This window comes from Halictus rubicundus, chromosome 10, assembly GCF_050948215.1.
Source record: "Halictus rubicundus isolate RS-2024b chromosome 10, iyHalRubi1_principal, whole genome shotgun sequence".
NCBI lineage: Eukaryota > Metazoa > Arthropoda > Insecta > Hymenoptera > Halictidae > Halictus > Halictus rubicundus.
The window spans coordinates 2,629,800-2,657,448 of record NC_135158.1 but is presented as its reverse complement, the minus strand read 5'-3'; the positions used below and the strand labels follow the sequence as shown (position 1 = coordinate 2,657,448).

General features: G+C 43.7%; 3 protein-coding genes and 1 non-coding gene across 4 annotated transcripts in view; 2 read left to right on the top strand and 2 right to left on the bottom strand.

Moving 5' to 3' along the window:
* Positions 1-27,649, bottom strand: part of LOC143357695 (muscle-specific protein 20) — a 28,910-nt gene that overhangs the window by 471 nt on the left and 790 nt on the right. The window contains exons 2-4 of the mRNA XM_076794241.1: positions 17,628-17,709; positions 1,745-1,874; positions 13-133 (exon numbers count right to left, since the gene is read on the bottom strand). Coding sequence (XP_076650356.1) covers positions 13-133; positions 1,745-1,874; positions 17,628-17,709 — 333 coding nt within the window. The remainder of the gene's footprint in view (positions 1-12; positions 134-1,744; positions 1,875-17,627; positions 17,710-27,649) is intronic.
* On the top strand, positions 1,926-4,682 carry LOC143358139 (uncharacterized). Its single transcript, XM_076795056.1, has 4 exons — positions 1,926-1,931; positions 2,058-2,073; positions 2,230-2,375; positions 2,495-4,682. Exons 1-4 carry the CDS (start codon positions 1,926-1,928, stop codon positions 3,077-3,079), a joined length of 753 nt encoding a protein of 250 aa, XP_076651171.1. The 3' UTR covers positions 3,080-4,682.
* Positions 18,302-18,442, bottom strand: LOC143358477 (U4 spliceosomal RNA). Its single transcript, XR_013082958.1, has one exon. It is a non-coding gene; the product is annotated as a U4 spliceosomal RNA (small nuclear RNA).
* Positions 20,666-25,997, top strand: LOC143357696 (myophilin). The gene is made up of 4 exons (XM_076794242.1): positions 20,666-20,825; positions 24,269-24,468; positions 24,569-24,689; positions 25,059-25,997. Exons 1-4 carry the CDS (start codon positions 20,820-20,822, stop codon positions 25,239-25,241), a joined length of 510 nt encoding a protein of 169 aa, XP_076650357.1. The 5' UTR covers positions 20,666-20,819; the 3' UTR covers positions 25,242-25,997.

Below are 27,649 nucleotides of genomic sequence, written 5' to 3'. Positions count from 1 at the left end.
CATATTAATTACTGTGCGGCCGATGGCGAAGATCGTATTAGTCACTTGCGCTATATTCTTCCTTTCCATTAGGTCAACCGCTTGGAAAAGGTCTACATCGGGTACTCCGTATTTAACGCAAGCCTTTTGGAACCTGAAATAATAGAAATAGTTTTGTCATCGATCAGTTTCTTGAAAAATGCCATCCTTGGCTTATATTGTGTCCATTAGATGCTACAGGCTACCATCGACAGATGTCAGTCTGACATTGTCAGGTGTCGCAATTATTTATTATTCAATCGAGTAATGAATAAATGTGGCTGAAATAACGGTAGACATTTATTCGCGAGTAACGAATAATTTTTCGTCGATGAAACTCGTTTGTTATCCTCGAATGAGTCTGTAATTTTCATTCGTTATTCGAAAGAGAATTTGCCCGTAATCTTGGCCGAAGCTCTTCGACATTTTGTCGATGACACACATAGCCCGATGCGCCAAACGTGAGGCAGGCCAGTGTTAACGAGCTCTCCGGGTACCAGACACGCAGCCATTCAAGGAGGATGCAAACATGTACGCGTGCAACCTCCATGATGTTACTGTTTTCCGCGTGAAAAGGGAGTAACGCGGAGTGGCCGCGCTGCGCATCGTTCGCCCCACTATTCAAGAAAGCGCTCTTAAACATTGAAAACGCGCCAATTGGTGGCATGCGCAGGCGACACCGTGGTTAAACGAACAAGCCATGTGTCGCGGGGACACCTTCTATGCCTTTTCGATTCGAATCCAGCTGCATTGACGTCCTAATTACGACGATGGATCATTATGAAAAACTGTTCAACGAAGTCCGATACTGCAGGTCCATTCAGTAGTTTTTCAACATACCGCAAGTATGCAGAGTATTGTCTGAGAGCTATACCTGGAATGAGACGCGTGATTCTTGAAAGTAGGAAAGGTACGACATAGACGATTTTCTGGACAGCAATAGCTAGAGCGAAAAATTTGAATAATTTCCGACGATCACTGAAAAATTAAAGAGGTACTGGATTTAATTAGACTACCCGAAGCAGTTAACATAATTTTATTCTAAGAATGAGATGCTGTGAATGAATATAGCGCGTTTTCCTGCTTTCTGCGGGGGATATAAGTTAGTCATTTATAATGTTCAGCAGTTGTAATAGTTCAGGGTCTAAACGAATTTGAATGACAGCGTTGTTGGATGACTTAGGATTCAGCTACTGCGAAAGTGACACACAGGCCCGTCGTATCTGTTCGAAGTTCACTGCGACGGTCCCGACCTCAGACTTTATTGGTACTTATTCAGCAGGCTCCCAGAGAACCAGAAGAGGTACGTATACGCCGCCAGTCGCTATTGTCGCGGTTCTCGAGCGTCCAAATATGGCGGAATCGTTGGCCTCGAACGGATAAATTCGAGGTCAATAGTCGCAGATCGTTTGATCTCTCGATTCCAGCGAGAGTCGGTGACCAATGGTCTCGACGTCGATAGGGCGCGAGTCGAGAGTCGTTTCGAAGCAAAACACTGTCGATTGCGGAAAGTCGACTGTGTAGTAGGGAATCATGATATTCAAGGAGGTTCAACAGTTTCGAAATCGATGGCATAGCTATAGCCACACGCGAGGAACCTTAGACCATATACATAAACCTATAAACACCGCACAAATCTTTCTCCTTGAAGAAAAGATAAAGAAATACGAGACGTTACAGGATCTTGCAATTAACGTAGATAACTTTAGAAATCACAGGTACTTACTGATTAAGGTTATCCATCATCTTGTAATCACCGCCGGAGGTGTTAATCTTGGTGATAAGGCCCGGCTGCAGTTTGTTCATGAGCTTGCAAAAGAGGACGCCATCTCTCAAGGCGTCTTCGTAACTCACGCCTGAAACGGTCGTATGAAAAGAATTATTTAGTATACTCAAGTATACTGGAGATGGATGTTTAAAGAGTTACATTAAAGGGTTTTTCTCTTTATTAACACGTTGAGTGCTGCGTCGGTCACCTATTCTTTGATCGAGCCTAAATTGATTTTTATTGTGAAGTATTCGTACAAAATGAATTTTAGTTACAGTACGCAGAAGGTACAATGAACGCGCACCGTTTTGATCAATTTTAACTTTTCAGTTTCGCTTTCTACTACGATATCGTCGGCATTTCTGTAACTCGCCGGTTTTTAAATAGTTCTCATTTCCCGCGTCAAGAGACGTCCCTCGTCTGTGGGACGTGTGGAATGTAAGATATCATATTTTCGTCCGGAGGCAGAGAATCGTTAAAAACAAAACAAGAGCGACAGAACAATGAAAAGAATGCCGGGAACCACAGTGCCACCAGGATAGCAGAAAAAACAAACAACTCCTCTCCCCCGCAAGTGACGACATGCGCAGTCAGTGTCAGCCATCGATTTTCATTGTCGGTTGCGCGATTATCGGCTCTCGAACGAACGAACGAACGACAGACTCGTTTCTCTTCTTCTTTTTACAGTTGCGTTCTTTTTTTTCGCAGACCCTCCTCCCAGCCTCCCTTTTGCCAGAGAGTCGACACGGGTCGGGATTTACCCGCGAAATAATAACACAGGCTGCGTGCACCAGCACTCGTTCATGGCGCCCCATTATTCCAAGAGGCGCGCCAAGGGGCATGGCATTTTTTGCCGTTCGAACGAAGGATCAGGAAAGACCGCCTCTCCGTCTTTTCCCGTCGCCCCGGCTCTTTTTGCTCGTGATCGTCGGGGCAGCTTCGATCACCGCCATCATTGTCTTTTCCGTCGTCGTGGCTCGCGCTGCGAAGCGCTCCCGTCGCCATTCGAAAGACACGCTGCATCTCGAAGTGCCAGGAGAACAGCATCCCCAAGGAGTTCGCACGGCTTGTCAACTTGTCAGCCCTGTGTATCGTTATTGCCAACCGTTCACCTACCCCCTCCCCTCCCCGTCGAATGCCAGCGGCCTAGACAACGTCACGTTTCGATGTATCGAACTTATCGACGCGGCACGCTACCTGGCGACCGGCTTTATAAATTGTATCGATGCACCACCAGCCGCCAGAAGAAGCGCTGCGGTCGCTCCGGGCGCAACAGGCGGCCGCAATGCATAGAAACCGATTAGCACGCTGTCATCACTTACTTTGGCAATAGTCTATACTTTTCTAACATTCTATTAAATGCAATGCATTCTTCTATAAGATTATTGCTACATTACAGTGGAGAAGCTCTACGGACAGCATACCGAGAATTTTAAATGACGAAGAACACTGCATTCGTTTTCTTTATGCAAATGTACAACTGTGGAGGTCCAGTATCCGTAATGCTGGCAGCAAACTTGGTTCACTGCCGTGGTGTTAAAAGTTGAAAGTCATAAAGTATTATTAATATATGAAGCATGGGAATTATTTTGTACATTATTTTGTGCAGTAGTCTCTATACTTAGATATGAACTTTCAGGAAGGGAAACAGGGACTGTGGAAATGGTTTAGGATTTAGCAATTAAGAATTTTCAATGAACATTCGGACTTGAACGATTCACTCTTTTGAAACTCGTCAGTGAAACAGTTTTGCAGATGGCACGATGGAGGGATCCATAGTTCGGACGCTATATTCTAGTTAAGCGATAGTCAGCGATGGTAATATATGCAGTATCTATGAATATGAAAGTTGCGGAGTTACTAAGAAAACATACCGAGCCTCGAGTATTCCTCGAATTGCGCTCTCCGCGTGGCATGCATAAATTATAAAATAACGCGCACCATACGCGCATGGATCTATGAAAATTTATGGCTACGAATATCACGCGAGCTCGCATTCAATGGCAATCTCGCGTTTCGAAAACTAGTAACCAATTCTCATAGACTCTCATGCGCTGAACACGAATCCAAATATCATTTTTCACCACCCTCAATTTTTGAGGAATTTTTTGAATGAAAAATGAAATTGTCAACTTTAAGAATTTATTCTGCTCGAGCCGTGCGAGCTGCAGAAGTGATACTTAAGTAGCAAGATCCTGTAGACTCTCTCAAATACGACGGTGTATTTTTTCGAACATTATTAACAGTGAAATGCCTTAATTTTTGGCTACAACAACGATGACGCGAGTTGTTCAAAAGACTACTACCCTGATCCTGCAAGGACGACATGTCACGTGGTTTCGCGATGGACGGAGCGCCACCGAATGCCTACCCGAAAATCTGTTCGCCTAGTACAAAACTGGTCGTGTGCTTGAATTCTCGATTGACGAGCCTTCGACAGCTGATCAGTTTCAGATACGCCGGCCAGTTCCGTTCAATTAGCTGCGAATCGACTACCGTTGCTCCTACAGTCGTCCACAAACATTGGTCAATTCTCACCTTGCACCAGCAGAGAAAAGTGGCACAGCTGTTGCACGCAATTGACCACAAACATTTAAATTAGCAAGGTAGAAAATACTTAAGGTAGGCATTTTCGGGAAAAACCTCTAATTAATAAGAAAATGCTCATTCATATTTTATTTTTCAGAAATCCTGGCTAGAAGTTCAAGAAAGGATCAATTGTTGATCCTAGAGGAATTAAAACAGGTGGTATACATTGTTTCAAGAGTTAGACTTCTAAATTTCTTACTGCATAAGAAGAAAGCAATATTCAGTTATTATACCTTACCTTTCAGTGATCTTGGCATAGAATTCAACAACGAACCAATCATTACTAAGGTGATATGGACTACATTATGACAAAAATGGCTGCTTGCAATTTGAAATAGTGAAGAGTTTAAAAGTTCTTAAGTATATCGATGCATTGCTTGCAACTTATTGAAACCATTAAGGAGAGAAATTTTCTATTTGGTTTCTGCATACCGCAATTGCCAAGAACAATTTTTATTTTCTGCAAAAATCCGCAGTTTAAAAATTATTTATAAGTTCATGACTAAGTTTTTTACTGTTCTAGGATTTTAAGAAATCTAACAAAAATTCTGGAATGCGTATTTAAGTCCTTATTCGAATATATAATCATCAACGTCAAATGTTTAAAGCATTAGGGAGAAAACATTAATATTGGAAAAGAAGAAATGCAAGAGTGAAATTTCGCTCCGGACATAAACGACCCAAGTTGCACACAGAAGCTATTCGAGTTGGAATGAAGTGGAAAACAACCTCTTGAAATGCATCAGCTCCTCAGTCATATGGAATGAAGACTCAACAAATACCGTTGCCAATGAATACGCTATCAATACGACAATCGAGAACGATAGAAGAAGGAGAAGAAAATTGTGCGCAGTTTGAAACATCCACGTCAGGCGCGTGTCACTCGAGTCAAACGTTCTGAGCAGACCTTCCGCTTTTCCACGTTATCCAGGCAACAGCCGAGAGCAATTGGCATCAGCATCCCGATGGAACGCGGGCAACCGGTGTAAACAACCGAGAGAATGACATGCTGATACGTTCCTGGTAGCGTCGAATCGCGGTGAGATGTCGTAAACGCGAGAGGATGACAGAAAATCGATAGAAACGCCTTGCAGACACTGTCCACGATGTCCTGCGAGATTCTTCTCAGGTTTCTTTCGTCCTAGCCCGCGAGCTGGCTCGCGGGATGCTGGCCTGATATTTTTCAGACGCCGCGTGTCTTATCGCGTGTCTATGTTCGCGTCGATATACGCGCGGCGAAAAAATATCGGACCGCAACAATACCTATCGGCGGATTGGCGATATTTCTGCCGGTGATACGATCCTGTTACGGTGACACGTCACGGTCGTCATGTCCGGGCGATTTGACGTGAAATCGATAAAACGCCGCGGGGCACGCTTGTACCCCTCTTTCGCATACAAATTCAGTTGGCCTTCGCGATTTATGTCTCAACTAATGAACCTTCTCTTGCCCAATACTTCTTTTCATGGAAATTAGCGAGCATTAGCCATCTGATATTGTGAAGTAATAATTTACAATTCTTACATAGCTGATTGTAAGAATAATTAATTTATTATAGTCGCTTCCAACGGTTTATTACACTGCGGCTTTTATGCATTTGTGAAAAAATGTAGTGAAATACGAAATTGTGAACACATTAGCATAATTTAAGAGTATCAACATGTCATTTTCGGCTTACTAAAATTATTGAACGGAGAAAGGGCAACAACATAATTAATTCATTCCATGCTAAGCCGTATTTTTAATTGGTAAATGGAAATCAATTTTGCTTTCCAGTGCTAGGAACATTGTAAGCATCCGCAATGTAATGTATGTAGTTTTCGCTGTTCGTGAGAGACCCTAACACAAGCATTCTGGTTTAGATGTGTGCGCTTGCCCCAGAGCTGGTATCGATTTAACGTCAGTTTCATGTCATAAAGACGTCAAACGCACGGTTTTCACCAGGACAACATCCCCGGGCTGAATTTACGACCAGAAGCGAGCAACAGGTCCCGCGGGAACGGGAGCATGTGCGCGCAGAATCCGCTTTTCCTCCGTTTTTCCAGTAGCCACTGTTAGCCCACGATTTTCCACGCAGGTTCGCACTTCCAGAGCGATATACAGATGAATTCATATATAATGGTTATCCTGCTGTTTCGCGTAATGTTATGTACATATTCACGTAATAATTATGGCAATCTGTAGAAGTAATAGTTGCGATGACAAAGAAGATTCAGCCAACATATTCACAGCTACAAAAAACGACAATTTGTTTTACAAAATCGTGAATTTGATTTGCAAAAAAGTGAATAGAAATTGCAAAAGGGTTAATTTAGAGTGCAAAAAGGTGAATATGATGTACGGAAGGATTAATTTCGAGTACAAAACCTGTACCTACAAATGTTTCAGCAAATTTTGGAATAAAAGTGGGAAAACACGTCGGACTGCGAGGGGTTAAGGGGAGGGAACCGAACCTGACCAGGGCAAGCTCCAAATGCCCCGACACAATAATGATCGTCACGCTATGAAAGAACGAACGGCCGCTAGAGGAAGCTAAATAGTAACATTTCTGTCCAGTAGGGGAGCTAGGAACGTTTTCCAAAGTTCAGTATCGAGCAACACACTGTATTGGTAAAACAGAGGAAGAGAGAATGTACGGACGTACGACAACGTGGATGGCGCTGTCGTAGCTTCGTTCGAATAGCCGTGCCGCGGCACACTCACACACCGCCTGATCAGCGTGTACGTGTGCCGACGGCGATCGCAAGGGTCAGGGATGCCTGGAAATATTTCCCAATAATGCAGTCACGGGACTTGTCAATGGTGAAAAGAGCTAGATGAAAGTTCTATCTAGGGTGGAAAGGTCCTCAGAAGTCGTACTTTTGCATCATCGAGAAATGGTTAGCAATATTCGGCAGCACGTCGTTTCTCAGGGAGGCTATGGGAACTGACATGGCGGCACACTCACACACCGCCTGGTCGGCGTGTACGTGTGCCGACGGCGATCGCAAGGGTCCGGGATGCCTGGAAATATTTCCCAATAATGCAGCGACGGGACTTTTCCATAGTGAAAAGAGCTAGATAAAGGTTCAATCTAGGGTGAAAAGGTCCTCAGAAGTCCTACTTTTGCGTCATCGAGAAATGATTAGCTATATTCGGCAGCATGTTGTCCGCCAGAGAGGCCTGTAGGAGCATGAGCGGCGCGTCAACGTGGATGGCGCTGTCGTAGCTTCGTTCGAATAGCCGTGCGGCGGCACACTCACACACCGCCTGATCAGCGTGTACGTGTGCCGACGGCGATCGCAAGGGTCAGGGATGCCTGGAAATATTTCCCAATAATGCAGTCACGGGACTTGTCAATGGTGAAAAGAGCTAGATGAAAGTTCTATCTAGGGTGGAAAGGTCCTCAGAAGTCGTACTTTTGCATCATCGAGAAACGGTTAGCAATATTCGGCAGCACGTCGTTTCTCAGGGAGGCTATGGAAACTGACATGGCGGCACACTCACACACCGCCTGGTCGGCGTGTACGTGTGCCGACGGCGATCGCAAGGGTCAGGGATGCCTGGAAATATTTCCCAATAATGCAGTCACGGGACTTGTCAATGGTGAAAAGAGCTAGATGAAAGTTCTATCTAGGGTGGAAAGGTCCTCAGAAGTCGTACTTTTGCATCATCGAGAAACGGTTAGCAATATTCGGCAGCACGTCGTTTCTCAGGGAGGCTATGGAAACTGACATGGCGGCACACTCACACACCGCCTGGTCGGCGTGTACGTGTGCCGACGGCGATCGCAAGGGTCAGGGATGCCTGGAAATATTTCCCAATAATGCAGTCACGGGACTTGTCAATGGTGAAAAGAGCTAGATGAAAGTTCTATCTAGGGTGGAAAGGTCCTCAGAAGTCGTACTTTTGCATCATCGAGAAATGGTTAGCAATATTCGGCAGCACGTCGTTTCTCAGGGAGGCTATGGGAACTGACATGGCGGCACACTCACACACCGCCTGGTCGGCGTGTACGTGTGCCTACGAGGGCTGGAAGGGTCTGGAATTCCGCAACCCATTTCTCTATAATACAGGGATGTGAATTTTCAGTAATGATTCGCACTAGATAAAAGGATCAACCTAACATGCTGAATCCCTCGAAAATCCGTAAAAATTATTGTTTGCGAAATGTAACAAATGGTTTGACAAACTATATTTAAATAAATGATTCTTTTCTAGTTTTTATCTCTAGATACAAGTGAACGCATTCTAAATATTTTCAGTAAAAATTTGCTTTCTATAACTCCGTGCCGTGACATTGACACTGGAGGGTGTCATAAATTAGCCCTCCCACGACACTGTCCCGCCGAAGACGAAAGAACTTTCCTGTAACCTCGGTGCAAAACACAGTCATTCTCTAAAGTCTGAAACATCACCGCTTCGCACGAATGTACGATTGCCTAGTAAATATGATCCAAATTATATCATGTTTGGTGTCAATTTTATCAGGAAAATGACGCGAATGTGTTGAGAGAAGTTTCATGAATATATTATGAAAAACAAAAGAATTGGGACATTGCATTAGTATTGTCTCACCGATATACCTGACCCCGCATAATGTTACACTCTTCGGCGGTCTAGCTTCTGGCCCCTTTGAAAGGTAGACACTTGGGGGCGTCATAAATTACCCGTTCTCCGATAGTGTCCTGCCGAAGACGAAAGAGCTGGCATGCAGCCTCGGTGCGAAACACAGTCATTCTCTGAAATCTGAAACATCGTCGCTTCGAACAAATGTACGAATGCGTAGTAAATATGATACAAATTATACCATGTTTGGTGTCATTTTTATCAGAAACATTCCACAAATGTGTTGAGAGAGGTTTCATGAAAAAATAATGGAAAACAAAAAAGATTATGACATTCCATCGGGATTGTCTTACCGATATACCTGACCTTGCACAATGTTACACCCTTCGGCGGTCTAGCTTCTGGGTCTTTCGACAGGTACACGCTTGAGGGTGTCAGAAACTAGCCCTCCCAATATAACCCCAGATAAAAGAGCTAAGGGGCACAGAATGCCTGTGGGATTAGGACAAATTTCACCGATACGTAATGTTACGATAAAAATTACAATCTCATTAAAGACAGTCCAAATGATGCTTCATGTTTTTAATCTATTTATTAATACATGCTTTTATTTTTTTATGCTTTTATGTTTTTAATCAGAACAATATTGTTAATACGAATGACTTCTAGAGCTTATCTAGAGCATTTGGACCGTCTTTAATGAGATTGTAATTTTAACTTTCAAATTTTAATACAAATTTTTTTATCTTTCATTCGTTATTCGAAATTTTTATTTCGATAACTATTTTGCCCAACTCTGCGTATTGATAATATCATTAAAATATACTTACGAAGTTACATACGCCTAGAAGGTATGACAAGAAGGTAAAGTATGACAATTTTTTGAGGAGTGCGGTAACTTCGTGAGGATATTTTAATGATATTATCGATACGTATGCAACTTCATTCGAAACAAATTCGTCGGAATTCCAGAAATATTTAATTTAATTTAATTTAATTTAATTTAATTTAATTTAATACAAAATTTAATGCAAATAAAGATTATGCACATGTTTGCTAAATATACCTACTGTAATTATAAAAAAAACCAAGTATATTAAAAGTTACGTTATAAGTTATGAATGAAGTACCGTTATTACCATTATGTATTTCATAAAAACGCAGAAACTCTCGGACCCCGCGTACCGTCAGGCCGGCCAGACAATGCATACAGAAATCCATATAAAATGCGGAACATTGCAAGCGTAGTCGGCCTGGCCGTTCGGTGTGCCGGTCGTTGGGTGTAACATGGGTCAGGTACATCGGTGAGACAATACTAATGCAATGTCATCATTTTTTTGTTTTTCCTTATTTTTTCCTGAAACCTCTCTCAACACATTCGTGGAATGTTTCTGATAAAAATGATACCAAACATGGTATAATTTGTATCATATTTACTACGCATTCGTACATTTGTTCGGAGCGACGATGTTTCAGATTTCAGAGAATGACTGTGTTTCGCACCGAGGCTGCATGCCAGCTCTTTCGTCTTTGGCTGGACACTATCGGAGAAGGGCCAATTTATGACGCGCCCAAGTGTCTACCCTTCGAAGGGGCTAGAAGCTAGACCGCCGAAGAGTGTAACATTATGCGGGGTCAGGTATATCGGTGAAACAATACTAATGCAATGTCCCAATTCTTTTGTTTTTCATAATATATTCATGAAACTTCTCTCAACACATTCGTGTAATTTTTCTGATAAAATTGACACCAAACATGATATAATTTGGATCATATTTACTAGGCAATCGTACATTCGTGCGAAGCGGCAATGTTTCAGACTTTAGAGAATGACTGTGTTTTGCACTGAGGTTACAGGAAAGTTCTTTCGTCTTCGGCGGGACAGTGTCGTGGGAGGGCTAATTTATGACACCCTCCAGTGTCAATGTTATGGAGCGGGCCATCGACGCAAGATACTAATTCGCAACAGGTTGCTTTCAAACCATTAGAGATATTGAAATCAAATTTTTACAGAAAATATTTAGAATATATTCATTTTTATCTGGAGATAAAAACTAGAAAAAATCAATTGATAAATATAGTTTGCCCAACTATTTGTTACATTTCGCGAACAATAATTTTTAGGGATTTTTGAGGGATTCAGCATGTCAGGTTGATCTTTTTATCTAGTGCCATTACTGAAAATTCACATCCTTGTATTATCCAACCTTCCAAGATGCTAATTGGCTAAAGCGCTTTTCACTATGAAAAAGTCCCGTCTCTGCATTATTGGGAAATGGTTAGTGGCATCCTAGACCCTTGCGATCGCCGTCGGCACACGTACACGCCGACCAGGCGGTGTGTGAGTGTGCCGCCATGTCAGTTCCCATAGCCTCCCTGAGAAACGACGTGCTGCCGAATATTGCTAACCATTTCTCGATGATGCAAAAGTACGACTTCTGAGGACCTTTCCACCCTAGATAGAACTTTCATCTAGCTCTTTTCACCATTGACAAGTCCCGTGACTGCATTATTGGGAAATATTTCCAGGCATCCCTGACCCTTGCGATCGCCGTCGGCACACGTACACGCCGACCAGGCGGTGTGTGAGTGTGCCGCCATGTCAGTTTCCATAGCCTCCCTGAGAAACGACGTGCTGCCGAATATTGCTAACCGTTTCTCGATGATGCAAAAGTACGACTTCTGAGGACCTTTCCACCCTAGATAGAACTTTCATCTAGCTCTTTTCACCATTGACAAGTCCCGTGACTGCATTATTGGGAAATATTTCCAGGCATCCCTGACCCTTGCGATCGCCGTCGGCACACGTACACGCTGATCAGGCGGTGTGTGAGTGTGCCGCCGCACGGCTATTCGAACGAAGCTACGACAGCGCCATCCACGTTGACGCGCCGCTCATGCTCCTACAGGCCTCTCTGGCGGACAACATGCTGCCGAATATAGCTAATCATTTCTCGATGACGCAAAAGTAGGACTTCTGAGGACCTTTTCACCCTAGATTGAACCTTTATCTAGCTCTTTTCACTATGGAAAAGTCCCGTCGCTGCATTATTGGGAAATATTTCCAGGCATCCCGGACCCTTGCGATCGCCGTCGGCACACGTACACGCCGACCAGGCGGTGTGTGAGTGTGCCGCCATGTCAGTTTCCATAGCCTCCCTGAGAAACGACGTGCTGCCGAATATTGCTAACCGTTTCTCGATGATGCAAAAGTACGACTTCTGAGGACCTTTCCACCCTAGATAGAACTTTCATCTAGCTCTTTTCACCATTGACAAGTCCCGTGACTGCATTATTGGGAAATATTTCCAGGCATCCCTGACCCTTGCTATCGCCGACGGCACACGTACACGCTGATCAGGCGGTGTGTGAGTGTGCCACGGCACGGCTATTCGAACGAAGCTACGACAGCGCCATCCATGTTGACGCGCCGCTCATGCTCCTACAGGCCTCTCTGGCGGACAACATGCTGCCGAATATAGCTAATCATTTCTCGATGACGCAAAAGTAGGACTTCTGAGGACCTTTCCACCCTAGATTGAACCTTTATCTAGCTCTTTTCACTATGGAAAAGTCCCGTCTCTGCATTATTGGGAAATATTTCCAGGCATCCCGGACCCTTGCGATCGCCGTCGCACACGTACACGCGCATGCTCTTATAGGCCTCTGTTTTACCGATACAGTGACTACTGACGATGAGACAGATCGGGAACATAGTACAGCGCTCGTAGCGAAAAATGTCGGAACTATATTTTGATGAAATACTCAATGATCTAATTTTTCTGGGTGCCCGCTTTCATTTGTTTGATACGTAAGCATACAACGTGATCGGCGTGGCATTGAGTTCCTATATGTTCCCGCTAGGGTGGAAAGGTCCAACGAACTCCATACGAGCTCTGAATCTCTCGATATTTACGATAATGTCACTCGATTAAGCAGTATGCTGCTGAATATTGCAAATTACGGCTAAAAAACGCAAAAGTACGACTTCTGAGGACCTTTTCACCCTAGATTGAACTTTTATCTAGCGATTTTGACTACAGAACAGTACTATTTTTGCATTGTTAACAAATGAGAGCGGGCCTCCCGTACCCTTGCAAAACTCGGGTACGTGTGCGGAACTAGGGAGGGGATGCACTCACACAATCTTGAGCCGTGCCCACCGCCTTAATATGCACAATTAACAGAGATATGCATTTTGTCCAGCCTTCTGCGATTCTAACCCACGGTGGAACGTTAGGGGTAACTACCCACGAATCAATAGGAGCAAAACACGCCCCTCAAGCACACCCCCGAGCATATAGCTCCGAGGGACCACCTGTTGCGCTTGCTCGTAAATCTACCCCGGGGCTGTAATCCTGGTAGGCTTGTCTCAGAATGACGTCATTGACGACCCTTTGACAGACAACTGACACCCGTTGACGTATCGCCGCGGTCTTCTCCTCGGCTCGTGTCATCGAAACAGGCCTTTACCCCGCAGAAAGAGTTCTTACGTCCTCGGAGAGGCTGGGGGGTGGCTCTCACCAACACTAGATTGCCAGTCTCTCGTCGGTGTGCAGCCCATAAATTCATCTACTGCCCTTCGTTGCTACCCTAGTAGTTACTCGCAGTTCGAGCTTTCGTGACGTCACGGAACGCCTCGTGACGAGTTGTTCGACATATCGACAGCTGTCTACACGTCTAACCCTTCCGCCAACGTGGTGAAAAGAAAGCTCGAGGAGGACCTGGTCTTCCCCGGGTCATCGCGAGCTCCGTCGACGTTGACGTCGACGTGGCGGGAAAGCTATAAATCCCTCAAACGTCTGCTGGTACCCTGGTGCCAGCAAGCTACTTGTGCCACCGTGACGAACGGATGACTGACACTTACCTCCCCCGAAATCACCCAGTGAGCTTTAAGGGGCCTTCTCAACGAGCAGCGACCCCCCAGGTCTTCGGTTTCCGGTACAGTCGAATCAGGCGAGTTTGACAGGGGAACACATGCAAACCGTGCCAGCTGAATCGATGGAACTTATGTGGAGTACACAGGAAAATATTGTATACATATTTTTATTTGTAGACCAATGTCCACATTGGAGGGGTGATAATAGTTCTCTAAAATAGGGGTTGGAACATATTTTTTGAGATATCTAGAGAACCAGAAGGTATAGGAGAGTACAATTTTTTTTTAAATTGAAGCCTGACCCTTCTTGCATTGTGTATTTTTGTCTAGGCCTTGTTTAATTATAACAAGACAACGAATTTTATATATTTATAGCAAATATGAATTGATGAAATGGAAAACCGTAAAAGTTCAAACAGACAACAGCAAGTGGAATATATTGCAGACAATTTTCCTTTTGCATAGAAATTCGTCGTCTAGTTATTAAATACAGAAATGAATTCCTATCCGGCTCCATTTTGTAGCAATTAATGCAGACAATGCTTATTTTGTATAAAGATCAACGTATCAGACTGTTTGCAGATAAATTGTTGATTTCTTATCTTATATTGGTTTCTTGCAATTAGTGTTACCATTACCAGTCTTATCATCGATGTTATTGCTTTCAGATAAGGCACAGATAACGTCCTCATCAAAAGTCGCGATTTGTTTGTATCTAACGAGGACAATTCTTTGTGACAACCGCTTAAGCAACGATTTTCCCCGCGGGGAGAAAGTTGAGAAGGGTGAGCGTGAAAGAGGGACGAAGAAATGACACAATGCGATGTTTGTGACTTGACTATCCAGGGCCTTGTATGCGGCCCTGATACGTTGGCGTCCTTACGACGTAACATGATGAACAGATGACGCTAAATCAATACACGTCGTCGGCCGACAAGCGACTGCTAAACGTCGTTTAACGAGCCTTTGGACTTGGGAGCTTTTATATAATCGGTGACGAACGGATAATAACTCTTCACAAGTAAACCCGATACTCACTCGACTAATTAAAACAATTTAACCTATCTAAAAATCGTGATCTTTTGCGCATTTATTTAATTTTTATGCAAATGCTATTTTTCACAGAGAAGCTGAGACACTCTGTACATTTAAGCGATCAAAAATGTTATATCAATATTTGAATATTTTTTTCCAGATAATTGTTAAAAATGCAAGAGCCTCCCCTTCCACTGAAAAAATATGTAGGATGATGCTCTTTCAAGAGGATCGTGTTCAGCATGCCTCGCGAGCTTCCAGGAACAGGCTAACATCTACAACCGAAAGACTCGGGAACCCTGGAATACGTCGAATTCCAATCGCGTTATTAGAACGTGCCACCGCTGCGGGGGTGGAGCAGTGTGGGTGACCGTGGAGACGATCGAACGCCGCCATTCCAAGTTCAATTTTAAACGAGTCAATAACATCAAAAGCTTCGTATACCCGGCTAGCATCGCAGCGTGGAGCTGTCCACTAAGTAAGACTAGGTGGAGCTAAAACTCGAGTCTCGTCTGTGTGGTAAATAACGTTATCTATCGATAAGGTGACGTAAATAGGCGCGTCATCGTAAGGAACATGCTGATAGAAATGCAGTTAAGTTAGGCTTTTAAACAATCTTAATCTGGCAGACCCTACGTTCTCCAATTTAATCATTATAACATTTTTTCTGGATTTCTGTGTTCGAAATAATCTCCAAAAATTCTTGAAACTCCATGTTTCTAGAACGTGGACGCAATGGATCGTTACTAGACTGCGGGTTTTATGCATTTATTACGAAAATGAGAAGATGCAGTTTAAAAGAGCAATAAAATTAAAACATTTATAAGAATATCGATGAACTGTTTCTAGTTTTTCAAAGACTAGGCCCCTGTTTCCTGCAATTGCGGTAGAAAATTTGTATTTGACATAAAGATCCGCAGTCTAATCATCACTAATGCAAGCATTACATCAATAGCTACCTTATTAGGTGGAACGGTAAGCTCATGACAGGTGCGCCTTGAATCGGTTAATACCAGGCTCGCACTTCGTCAAAGAAGTTTCATCTAACCCTCCTCCTCCGATTCACATGGAGGGTGGAAAGTGCAGGTCGATTAGCGAAAAGGGCAACAGAGGAAGATGGCATCCTTTGGCCACCTTCGTTGCACCCTCCGCTTGATTAGGGAGTTAGCATACCACGGGAGCGGCATTCGCGGTGTTGCGCGTTTTCTCCCCAACGATCCTTGCTAAAATTTTTCGCGCTTTTACAGAATACTACCCTCATCCAATTCCTCTCTCACCTTCCACGAGATAGTGAATTATTAGGAAGGTCTTGAAGAAATTCTAAAAAAGAGTAAGAACTGCTTCTTGTCCGTGTTTCAGCAAAACGGTGGAGCCTTAGTCGCTCAACACGACGATTGCGACGACGCCTGGCGTATTTCTTGAACCAGGGGTGCACGTTCGACATAGGGGTTGTTGCCCGCTTCCTGGTCAATAGGGTGACTCGAATGACGTAACAAAGCGCGCGTTTTATCAGGAGAACAAGGGTCGACGGAGGGTAGAACTACCCCTAGGAATTCTAGCGATCTTGGCTGGAGCCAACCCCCACCAGGTTACCCTTACGTGAAACGTCGGCATTCAACCCTCGTATTCTCCCCAACTAAGAATTCATCTATTCTCTATCCTGGTCACTGCAAAAATTGTGTACCAATTTGTTTAACGGTAGACGTACCGAACACCAAAACCGACTTCAGCTCCTGGCAAAAAGTATTCGAACATATTTAAAAATCACAGTTTGCTAATAGTATAAAGATTTAAATTCATTGTTGTTAATGAAGTCCCGTACTTTAATTAACAGGAGAAGGGATGAACGAACGAGAAACATCGAGTCGATGATACAGGGTTCAATGTTCCACGAGTATCCTCCAGTAAGTCGACACGTGGGGACGCTGTGGAAACTGACCTAGCCAACAAGCTTAACCTTTGCGACGTCACGCGGCCTGACATTCGTACCCGGGAATTATAGGGTTCCAGAGGGCATCCAGAGTGTTGCGCGGGTCCTGCACGGGGGTGGTGATATTGACACGCTTTTCGAACCGCACCACCTCCGCAGAACAGGAGCCCATGCATCCGAGAGCGTGCATCGAGGGAGTAGTGTCATCGGCAAAGTTCAATCAACCATGCGCGCGCCGCGATCCTCCTGGCTGCATTATGCATTTTCGCGGCTCGAGGCAGTGAGATTGCATGCCTTTGGAGGTCGGAGCACTGTAAACTTGTTCCGTGAATGGGACAAGTAGATTCACCGATCGTAAAAGCAGTGGAGCACCACGAAAACCCTGATGTTGAGATCTGCAGCGATGCAGGGATGCACTATGCAATTTTCTGGATCCCAGTGGTGACTGCAGTGTTCAACATGCATTTTGAATAGTGTTATCTCGCAGGTTTTGATGCAGTGAACACACGGCGCTGATAGTCGCTTCTTTGCCACTCTCAGTTTTTGAGAAATATTTAAGGTACATTCGCATTTTGAACTTTAAGAATTTTTTCTGCTTTAACCATAAGAGAGCTGTATCGATGATTCTTACATAGAATGATTCTGTAAACTCTATCGAATATAGTGGTATATTTTTTATAACATCATGAACTTTTAAACAACGTTTACAGGAAGCAATACACACCTTCAACGCACGAAGAGGGCCAGAATCCGAATCAAAACTGATCCCCCTTTGTGGTCACTGCCCCTTAGATAAGGCAACCAGTAACAGCTGAGTAAGATATAAGAAAACTAAATGGAAATATTTCTAGGACTTCACCTGGTGGAAATCTCTCTCCAATCACCGTCTCGATCCACTGCTGGGCTTCAGCCTCCTGGCTAGCTTCTCGTTTGCCAGCAACCTAGAAGCAGAAGATTAAAGGGACTATTTTAATACTTTTTAAATGTTGATGCTTCAGTGTACATTTTGGATACGTCGCTCTGGTGATTAATGGCTGTTAGTAGTATCTTTTAAGATGGATGGGGTGGTCTATTTAGATATGATGATGCCTGAAAATAAATTCTGTTTTTAGGTCCGGATGGTCTCCTTCGCAGCACGTGCCGAATATTCGTTGTCGTTTATTTTGGACGCTGGAGGAGCCGGTTTGATTATGTTCCTATACTAAGACTCCTTGATTCGCTTGAAACCGAAGACGACTTTTACCAGGTACGTACAGTTAGAATATTTATATTATTGTTATTCATTTGTGGACTTGGAAAGCTGCTTTCAATAGTTGTTAACAGATAGCGCGCGATACTCTCGATAGATCAATTATTTATTAATTTTAAATGAAAACCGAAAAGGAACCATAGGAATATAGGAATTTACAATGATGATTAAAATTTTTATATAAGAGAAACTGTTTAAGTTAGTGTGAGAATTTATATTTAAGAATTATTTATATTCTCATTTTCATTGGGTCTTGACAATTTTGTTTGGTATTCGATGATCAGTTTCCGTAGAAACTTCCAAAAATTGCCGTAGCCGATGGTATTTCACATCGTCATGGCGGGGTATTGGTAAAAGTTTTCAACTAGCAATAATCGCACCTCGGTAGAACCTCATTGGTTACGATATCGCCACTGCGCAAAGCTGATGAGCATCTTTTTCCCCGTCCTACTAATAACAAGCGCCAACATATTTCAGCTGCGAGAAATCCATCAACCTCGACGACATCTAGCGGTAGGTCCACGAACTAACCCGTCGAACAGGACTATATGTACTTCTGTCTCTGAATTACTGGTTTGTACAATTTCAACCGTTACAATACAATGCATTTTAATTGACTCTCTTGATCCACGTGAAATTACTTAACAATATAAATGTAAACGACTTTATAAACAACATTTTACAGTATTCCATCAGCAGTCGAAACATTTATTCTAGAATTCTAGACAACTTTTCTTTCAAAGGCGGCGAATTTTCTGGGGGTAACGCAAGGCAACTGCAACCGGTGTATTTGCAATTGAACGCAAGTAAAGATCGGTTAAGTATTTGCTGGAAATGCACTGTGATAGGAGAACAGGATGCAAAGAAGTGGCAGTTGAGTCTATATCACCTTGCAATGAAGTCTTGCTGCACTTTACTCCATTTTTTCTGCCTTGCTCGATGGCTCGATAGAGCCAATGCTTTTTCTACCTGTTGCTTTCAATTTTACCTACCAAACAGTTCAACAATTGCACTAGGAATCTAATTACACTGTCCATTATGCATCTACAGCAATTGTTCCCAAACTGAGGGTTGTAAAACCCTTGGAGGTGGGATAAAACGAACAATTCTTTTTGGTAGCATTGATATTCTTTCTTGCACACTTTAATAAATAATAAATCATATTATTCGTTGTTTCAGACTTAATCAATCCAGGCTAAAAGTGAATCTGGAGCAAATTAATTAAAACTTCTAGTCGACTACAGATTTTATGCCTGTATGACAAAAACAAGTAGCTGCAATTTGAAACAATAGAATTAAAAGAGCATCGATGCAACAGATGCAGAAGATTGTTATTTTGCATAAAGATCCGCAGTTTATCAATGACCATTGGATTAAAACGCGAACCGAGTCTATTTCAGTGAACTATTCGGTCAATATTATTGTTTAATGCTTCCGGTATTGCAGTTAGTTGTACCAGGGGGTCCAAGCTGCACCGATACCAATGGAACAATACTGATCCGTGTCTCGGGAGCCTGACATTTCTAATTGAATGGAATCAACCCCCAAGAAAACGTCCAGATGATTGTTGCAAATGGATGATTCCATAGCATCGATGACGCCACCGATCGATTTCTGGTTACATAACTAGAAACGTTCGACCACGCTGACGCGAGCGAAGGATCGTTCCAGACGATTTCGTTGGGTTGCGATAAACTTGGAAGCAGTGTCGATTGACGAAATCTAAACTCGGCGGTGGCCTCACCCTTCGAAGTGGCCAAAATCCAGAAACTACGACGCCTCGCTTATCGGCGTTTTCATCTGGCCGTGGTCCACGGACCGGTTAACTACCGTCCATTCGCGCAAAACACCCACTTGTTCGAAGTTTTCCGCTCGGTGGGAAACGTCAGCAATCATAATAACGAGAAATTGTCATCCTGAGTGATGCAGCCGCCCTTAAATAGTCTGTTCAGACCGGCGGACTATTCTAGAGCCTGCCACCCGCGCCATTGTCTTTTCTTCGTAAAAATCGCTATAAATGGGAAAGCAATGCTGCCGTCAGCAATTCTTTGTCATCGCATTAGTCCCTTCACTTCTTCATCTTTTGGTGTTCTTTATGAAATGGGTTCAACGATGAGGAGTACCAAAAGATGAAAAAGTAAAGAACAGAGCTTATGGGATCGCCTTTCGTCGTGGTCAAAAAGCTACGGAAACAGCTCGCGAGATTTGTGACGTGTATGAAGTAGATGCTACAGCTCAAATAGAGCAGATGTCGAAAATGAATTGTTTTGCCTCCTGCAATTCCCACTTGAAAAGCCCAAAAATTGATTAAAATGAAATAATTCGAAAAATTGAAGCAGATATGTTTGTAGAGCAAGAAAAAGACTTGCAAATGCAAAAATTGGATGAACGAGAGCATTACGTTTTGTTCTTTTCGTGATGTGAAGAGGTCATATGTAGAGGAGTGTTCGATGACGAGGAGGATGAAGGAAGCAAATCGTGACAGATGTAACGGGTGGCCTCTTGTCTTGTAAATAGGGCTACAGTGTCAAGATCTGCGGGGGCGAGGGTGTGGGAATACCCAATGGGCACCCGTCCAAAAATCACTCGTTCCTGAATGTCGGCGAAAAGGATTCGGCGGAGGGGAGACCGGCATATAGCATCGCGACGCACGGCGTCCGACTTAGTCTCTTGTCGGCGTCATCGTTCAAAAGTCGCTGTCCCTTTCGGAAAAGCAAGCCGAGTAGTTAGAGCCTCGTTGGTGTGCGGTGGTCGAACAGTTAATCGGGCGGACCAGTCGGAGGATCAAAAAGGATAAACAAAATGCCGGTACGTGGCGAGCGAAACGGCCAAAACTCCCCCCGACACACAGACACGACGAACACGGTGTTCGTTTTTCGGCATGGAGAACGGTGGTCGCGATAAATTACCGATAACCACGGGCCGGTTAACGAGCAACCGCTAACAGCAGCTGGTACATTAATAATCGGCTCGATCGCGAATGCTAATGTCGAGAAACCGCGGTTATTCGTAGAATCCTAATTACGGTAGACCTTGGGCTATTTCGTTCTGGCGGTATTCCCAAGATATTGAATTAATCTTTACGCGAGGGAAACGTAGAAAGTGCCGACAGCTAAAAAACGAGGGGAACGCTCGTCGGTGCCGCACGCACCGTCAGCTGCACGCGTTTTCGGCGATTTAACCCTTTGCGGTCCAACGCGTTTTCTCTCTTTTGCTAATTTTGTCACAAAATTATATTAAGAACAAATTTTCTATTTAGAACAAATAGGAAACCACTACAGTTTTACTTATTAATTCTGACGTTATTGATGAATGTGATGGGAGTCGATAAAATAAGGAATTATTGGGCAATAGTCAATGTCGAGTCTGGCTCGACGTATGACCGCAAAGGGTGAAGGTTTAACTGACCGCACAGGTGAATCCTGACGACCTTTTCTCTCCGGGGACGAATTTTTAAATCTCGATCATGTAATGATACTTTATCGCAATTGCATCTCTCTAAAACATCCGTAAAATTTTTCCAAAATACTCTTTAACACTAAACCTATCACCTCCAGTCAAAATGACCGGTTCCTAATTACCTAAGTAATTACCTGTCGATTGCAAAAATTCTGGAGTCGCCAATCTAATGCAGTTCTGGCAAACTTTTCAAGCTCCCAATTAATTTCGAGTAGTAAAAGAAAGAGGTCCAAAATGGCAGCGATTTTACGACCTAATACAACGAAAAGGAATTGGCTCTAAGGGCGTTGTTTTTCGTTTCTCCTTGACGCAAATGGGTTAACTATTCGTCGAACGAGCCGCAAACGTCACAGGAGACGTTTCGAGCCAATTTGTTACGAACGTTTATAGTTGTGCGGTCAGATTGTTGACACGACGGAAATCCCGTGACGTCGATATGTTGCAGCGATGGAGTTTGACGCGATTTGACCTCCCCCGTCTTGTCCGGGGTATTTATACCCTAAGATAAATACCCTTACGTAATACCTATGTTCGACGATGCTCTCGAACGAGTATCCTGATTCAAAAATCGCCGTTCGATAATAACAAGCCGCGGGAGTTCCATTTTCTCCGTGGGCGCGGTCACGAACGTTTCGATATTCGCTTCTTTAACGCTGAAACTGTTACACTATAATTCATATTTAAGAGGCAGGAAAAGTAATTGATACGTGCTATCACATGGAAATGAGAATATTTATTCAATTTTTTTATTGTAATGCTAGATCGTCCGGAAAGTTGTTTTCGTTTTCAATTAATACAATTCACGATGTGAAATCTGAATGGTCTTTTAAGCAAAGAAATAGTGCGGTAAATGATGTACGGGCTTACAAATTAATAAAACATGAACGTATCATAAATTCTGACTAAAACAGAGTCACGGGAAAGTAATAGAACATGTATATAAGGGTGAGGAACATAATAACGAACACGACGGTGATATAATAAAGCAGGAAGACTATGTAGGCGGAAAACGTGTGGATCATACTCCGCGGCATGGCTTCCGAGTTTCATTTATCCCTTCGGCGGCTGTCTCGTCATCGACGAAACAAATTGGTACTCGAGCTGCGCTCGGCGCGCAACGGCCGCCGAAAGGATATCCGGCTGGTTTAAAATATCATAAGCGCCTCTTCTTCGCCGCGGTCCCGATCATCTTAATTTTAAAGTCGATGGGAAAAGTGGCACGTGGATGAAGGAACGTCCTCGGGGTTTGCACATCGAAAAACCCGCTGCTCCTCTTGAGAACCGAGCTTAAAATACACCTCGAGAGAGAGTTCGACGAGGAACACGTTGCTCCCGACGCTTCGACACTTCGCAGACGGGCTCTGGAGATCTGACGATCCACCAGATCAATCTCTAGATCATTGGAAAACGAAGATTGTTTCGTATCTCTTTCGTCCCAGCAGACATTCATTCGATCAGAAGAATGTTCTTATTGAGCGTGAATGCTGTCGCGGAGTCTCGGAGATTCCCTCGTAATAAATATTATCAATGGATTTCTCTGCAAAATTGTCTCCGTAAACTGTACAAAGCAAGAGCCAAATAGAAGTAGAATTCTCTCTTTAATGATTGTAATCGGGTGAAACCAACGGTATTTTTCTATTCTTTTAATCCGTTCGCTGCGTTAACTTACACTTGCTCGTTTTCGTTATAAATGCATGAAGTCCACAGTCTAAGGATAAAAAGGTCAGAAAAGCTGTCTCGAAAGTTAAATCGCGAGGAGGTCGGTCAAGACCATACGCGGGATCTATTTCGCGAAGTATCGAGGCTGATTCCCGCTATAAATACTGATCTATCGGGCATGCAGGGTTTGCCAGATTCAATTTGTGTCGTCGGCTGGCATCCTCGTAAATCAACGGGAAATGAGTAGAATAAATTGCTTACATTAACACGGGGAGCAGAGACACGAGTCTCGGTATCCTCGAGCTCGAAGAGAATCCTCGTCGGAGCAACTTAGGGGTTTTTCTGGGTAGATAATCGTCCGATTAAAGGCGCGACGTACGATCTCGTCGGGTCTCTCGATTAGATGTCGAAGCTATTAGTCGTGACGTTGGCGATTTGAATGAGAAACGGCGACGCGGAGGCATTGTCAGGCTGCCAAACAGTGTAATTCGGCACGATTTGAACAGAAATCGGGAAATTACATGGCGCAGGGTTCACACGGCACGGAAACAGGTGGCTCGGAAACTGAACGTAGTCGTTCTTGCCAGATTTTAAATAAAAGCCGAGCGGATCGGCCGCCGACGTATACATATTTTATTTTCGATGCCGCGTTTCACGCCCGGTAACGTAACACCGTCGCGATCTATTTCCGTTCCGTCGACGTTTTTAAATCGTCGACGGTCTGGACACCATCCCCTAACGCTGCTGATTCCGGTGTAACCGGATCTAGCTGAGGAAACACCCTGACTCAATATTTCTCATGCAAACGTTGAACGAAAAATGGACAAAAAGTATTTTCCGATTCTCGAGAAATTGCCAAAGAATAAATAGATAAAAATAATAACGAATTTGGACTCATTCTAAAGCTCTAAAACTCTATTTTCGCCGACCATCGTTCGTATTTTTCCAAAATATTTCTGCACGATACAGCAGGTGAAAAATCGAGGACACGCTTTTGGTCGAAAACGCTACAAATTGAATCGTTTGTGGAAGCTTATATTTCATCTCTGACACACAATCGTGTTCGAAGAACATTCGCAGATCCTGTTTATTTCGTATCTCCGCAAGAAACTAAAGATTCCCTGCGTTTTCAGGCCCGCAACAAGGAACAGGAGGCCGAGGTGCTGGCCTGGATCGAGGCCGTTCTCGGCGAGAAGCTTCCTCCAGGAAACTACGAGGACATCCTCAAGGACGGCGTCATCCTGTGCAAACTCGCCAACAAACTGGCTCCCGGATCGGTGAAGAAGATCCAGGAAAAGGGAACCAACTTCCAGTTGATGGAAAATGTTCAAAGGTAGGCAACGATTGTGCTAATTGATGAAGTTCGGTTACTAGATGAATGGTCCATGGAAAGAGTGGGAATTCGGATGATAATATAAGATCTGTCTGATCAGATTCCAAGCAGCCATCAAGAACTACGGAGTTCCACAGGAGGAGATCTTCCAGACGGCTGATCTATTCGAGAGACGCAACATCCCACAAGTTACGCTGTGTCTTTACGCCCTGGGTAGGATTGTAAGTATCCTAGGTCTACCTTGACAATATACTGAAATGCTAACCTCTTAGTTAGCTAGTTAACACTTCACCTACCGAGAGCTTAATGGTAGCAGACCTGGGCAACTTTGATTTGAGATGGAAATAATATTTCAGAAGTGCCCAGGTGTCTGAGCGGCAGAAATCATTTCCTGAATTTCGAGGATTTTTCTTTACTCTTTATTTTGGGCAATTAATCAAAGACGATCTGAAAATCGTTTAGAGGTCTGAGGATGAGGACGCATCCTTCACCAGAACGTCCTCAATCTTCGCTCTTGATCAAAAATTACAATCCCATCGCTCTGATTCAAGTTTTCAAATATTCACCGACGTTTAATTCTCTTCCCACAGACGCAGAAACATCCCGAATACAACGGACCTCGTCTAGGACCCAAGATGGCCGACGAGAACAAGCGAACGTTCACCGAAGATCAGCTGCGAGCAAGCGAGGGCCAACTGAATTTGCAAATGGGCTACAACAAAGGCGCCAGCCAGTCTGGCCACGGTGGATTCGGCAACACCAGACACATGTAAACAATTCCTCCGACTCGGCAACTCGTTGCCGAAGATCGCCATAGGCATATTATACTACTCGCTACCTATCTCCAAACGCTACGAGACATTGGAACGGAAGAGCGTCGTGTACGCAAACAACGAGCGGTGCTAAAAATTTGCCCATCTGTTGGAGAGTAGATATAACATTATAACACGTCGTTGTAAATTTATTTTCTCATTCTCTACACGAGCAATTGCGAGATCCCGACGGGAAGGTCGACCGAGTCGCGCGATGAACGATCAACACACATTTTACACTTCACAATCGCATTTCACATTTTATACATTACAATTGCTACTCTTTGTACTCTACACATTGAACAGACAACATGTACAACACATTTTACACAAATACAGAACGAGTACACGTACAGAGACACGATTGCACACAGTTGATCGAGGACTCGATATCGACGAGTCTCCTAGTTATGCGTGAAAGTTATTGAAGTATAATAATTCGGGACCTCCCGAGCGCATAACAGAGCGAAACTTCGAACTGGTCTGGCATTTCGCGGCACGCATAATTATTGAAGGCGACGGTCAACACGACGCCAAGTGCCAACAATGCATTTGTCATTTGCTGTCGCGGATTTCGCAGTTGCTTCGATGTTCTGTTGATTCGAACCGAACGGTTGCACTTTTCTAAGGTTTCTAATTGTCCCCAATATGCAACAATCCCATTCACTATCGAACAAATGTATCGAATAAAGAGGCAGCGCTGTTATTTTGTATTAACCGTGTGCGTCCTTTGTCCGTCGGAAACCTTTGACCTATGTTTCTGTTAAAACGAGTTTCTGCGCAATGTTGCGTGAAACAAGTATGAAGGAAAACAGGCGGAGATGCCAAGTTCCTGAGACATTAATACACGCTTCTTTTCGCGGTTAATGTGGCATTAATGCGTCCGTTGCAGAAATACCGAGTGCATTAGGCTGCGTGACTTGCGAAAATTACGATTGCACGCTGCTCTAAACGAAGAGGACACGGTTCTTTCGATCGTCATTCGGAAATTAGAATGTTCTCTATTAACTCTTTGCACTCGGAGCTACCTTGGATCAGTTGCCAGTGACACTAACTTATTCAGTTATTCACTGTCCACGGAACTCATTACTTAAATGGTATTTGGGTACCATGAGTGCATAGTCGAACTGTCTCCTTTAGCTGTATAAATTTCTAACAGCTTAAATTAAGGAAGAAAGATACAATCGACGTAATCCGATGACAGCGGATTATTACGCGAAATAAAAATGGTTCTGCATTAATTGCAAGCTACGACAGAAGCCGGTACAAAATAGTATATGAAATAATTTTCCAATTTCAGTAATTTTAAACTGTCTGATCATCTGTATCTACTCGGTGCGTCTAATACCAATGAAAATTCAGAACTGAGCCCAGCATAATGGAAAATAATCTGTTAATTCTGGCAATGGAATTAGGTAGAGATTCCCAGTACGAAGCGGTTCCAGAGCCGTTCCAAAACCCCGTTCAAGCTCGTTTGCGTTTCCGTTTTGGATCCCGGAGACCTCGGTCTCACCCTCAACTCGGCCGAGCTAATTTCGTCGCCATCAGCCTCGAAAATACCATCGGCTTGTTTGTAAATAAACGTTGCCGCGAGACCCGTTGCCGTCATCGCGACACAAATTTTTCAGCTTACACGATTTCTTTGCTGGAACGCGGCGAGGATCACGCAACACGCTCGCGAAATTTCGATTCAAACTTTTGCTTAGCTTGGCACGAAACGGAAGCCGTCCGGATATTTTTGGATTACGCTCGGTGTACCGTTGATGATCGTAACTGGACTCTCGCCGTGTCATCGTACACAGAAAAAAGAAGAAATCATTAAGCTTAATAGTAAATCTACCGAATATTAAAAAAGACTCACAGTGAGTCGACTTATAAAAATGGGAACACTGAATTTATTTAGATTTTATTGTAGGAAAACTTTATTTTTTCAACAGACATCGACACTGTTCAATTTTCAGCTATTCGCGTTTGTCATAAATGCATAAAATCTAGTGATCAGCAATGGTAACTTTTATTTTTTCAGAATACTGAATCGGAATAACTGTGATGAAAGAATTCATTCACACCGGTGAACACCGATCACCGATGGTCCTATGCGCTAAGCACCAATGATCCAAGAAAAGTTGGTTCGACCATTGCAAATCGCCCCCGACCCACGTGTAAATCAAATTTAGTTTAGCGAATGCATCGAATGACTCACGGCGTGTATAAGCTCTCCAGAATTAGAAGCACTTTAATGAAAACTCGTGAAAGTATCGCGGCGATACGCGCGGTGAATCAGGAGTTTGAAATAGATGGCTTTTCGGCGTGTCAAGGGGACGAGATTTTCCCTTCCATCGGATCTCCGTGAAGTTGTGGACAAGGTT

What these genes read in the sequence shown, in the direction of transcription:
- LOC143357696 (XM_076794242.1), top strand. An exon ending in TTGATGGAAAATGTTCAAAG is followed by an intron (nt 24,469 to 24,568) that starts GTAGGCAACGAT and finishes CTGTCTGATCAG; the next exon opens with ATTCCAAGCAGCCATCAAGA. An exon ending in TTTACGCCCTGGGTAGGATT is followed by an intron (nt 24,690 to 25,058) that starts GTAAGTATCCTA and finishes CTCTTCCCACAG; the next exon opens with ACGCAGAAACATCCCGAATA.
- LOC143358139 (XM_076795056.1), top strand. An exon ending in CGCAAGTGACGACATGCGCA is followed by an intron (nt 2,376 to 2,494) that starts GTCAGTGTCAGC and finishes TTTTTTTCGCAG; the next exon opens with ACCCTCCTCCCAGCCTCCCT.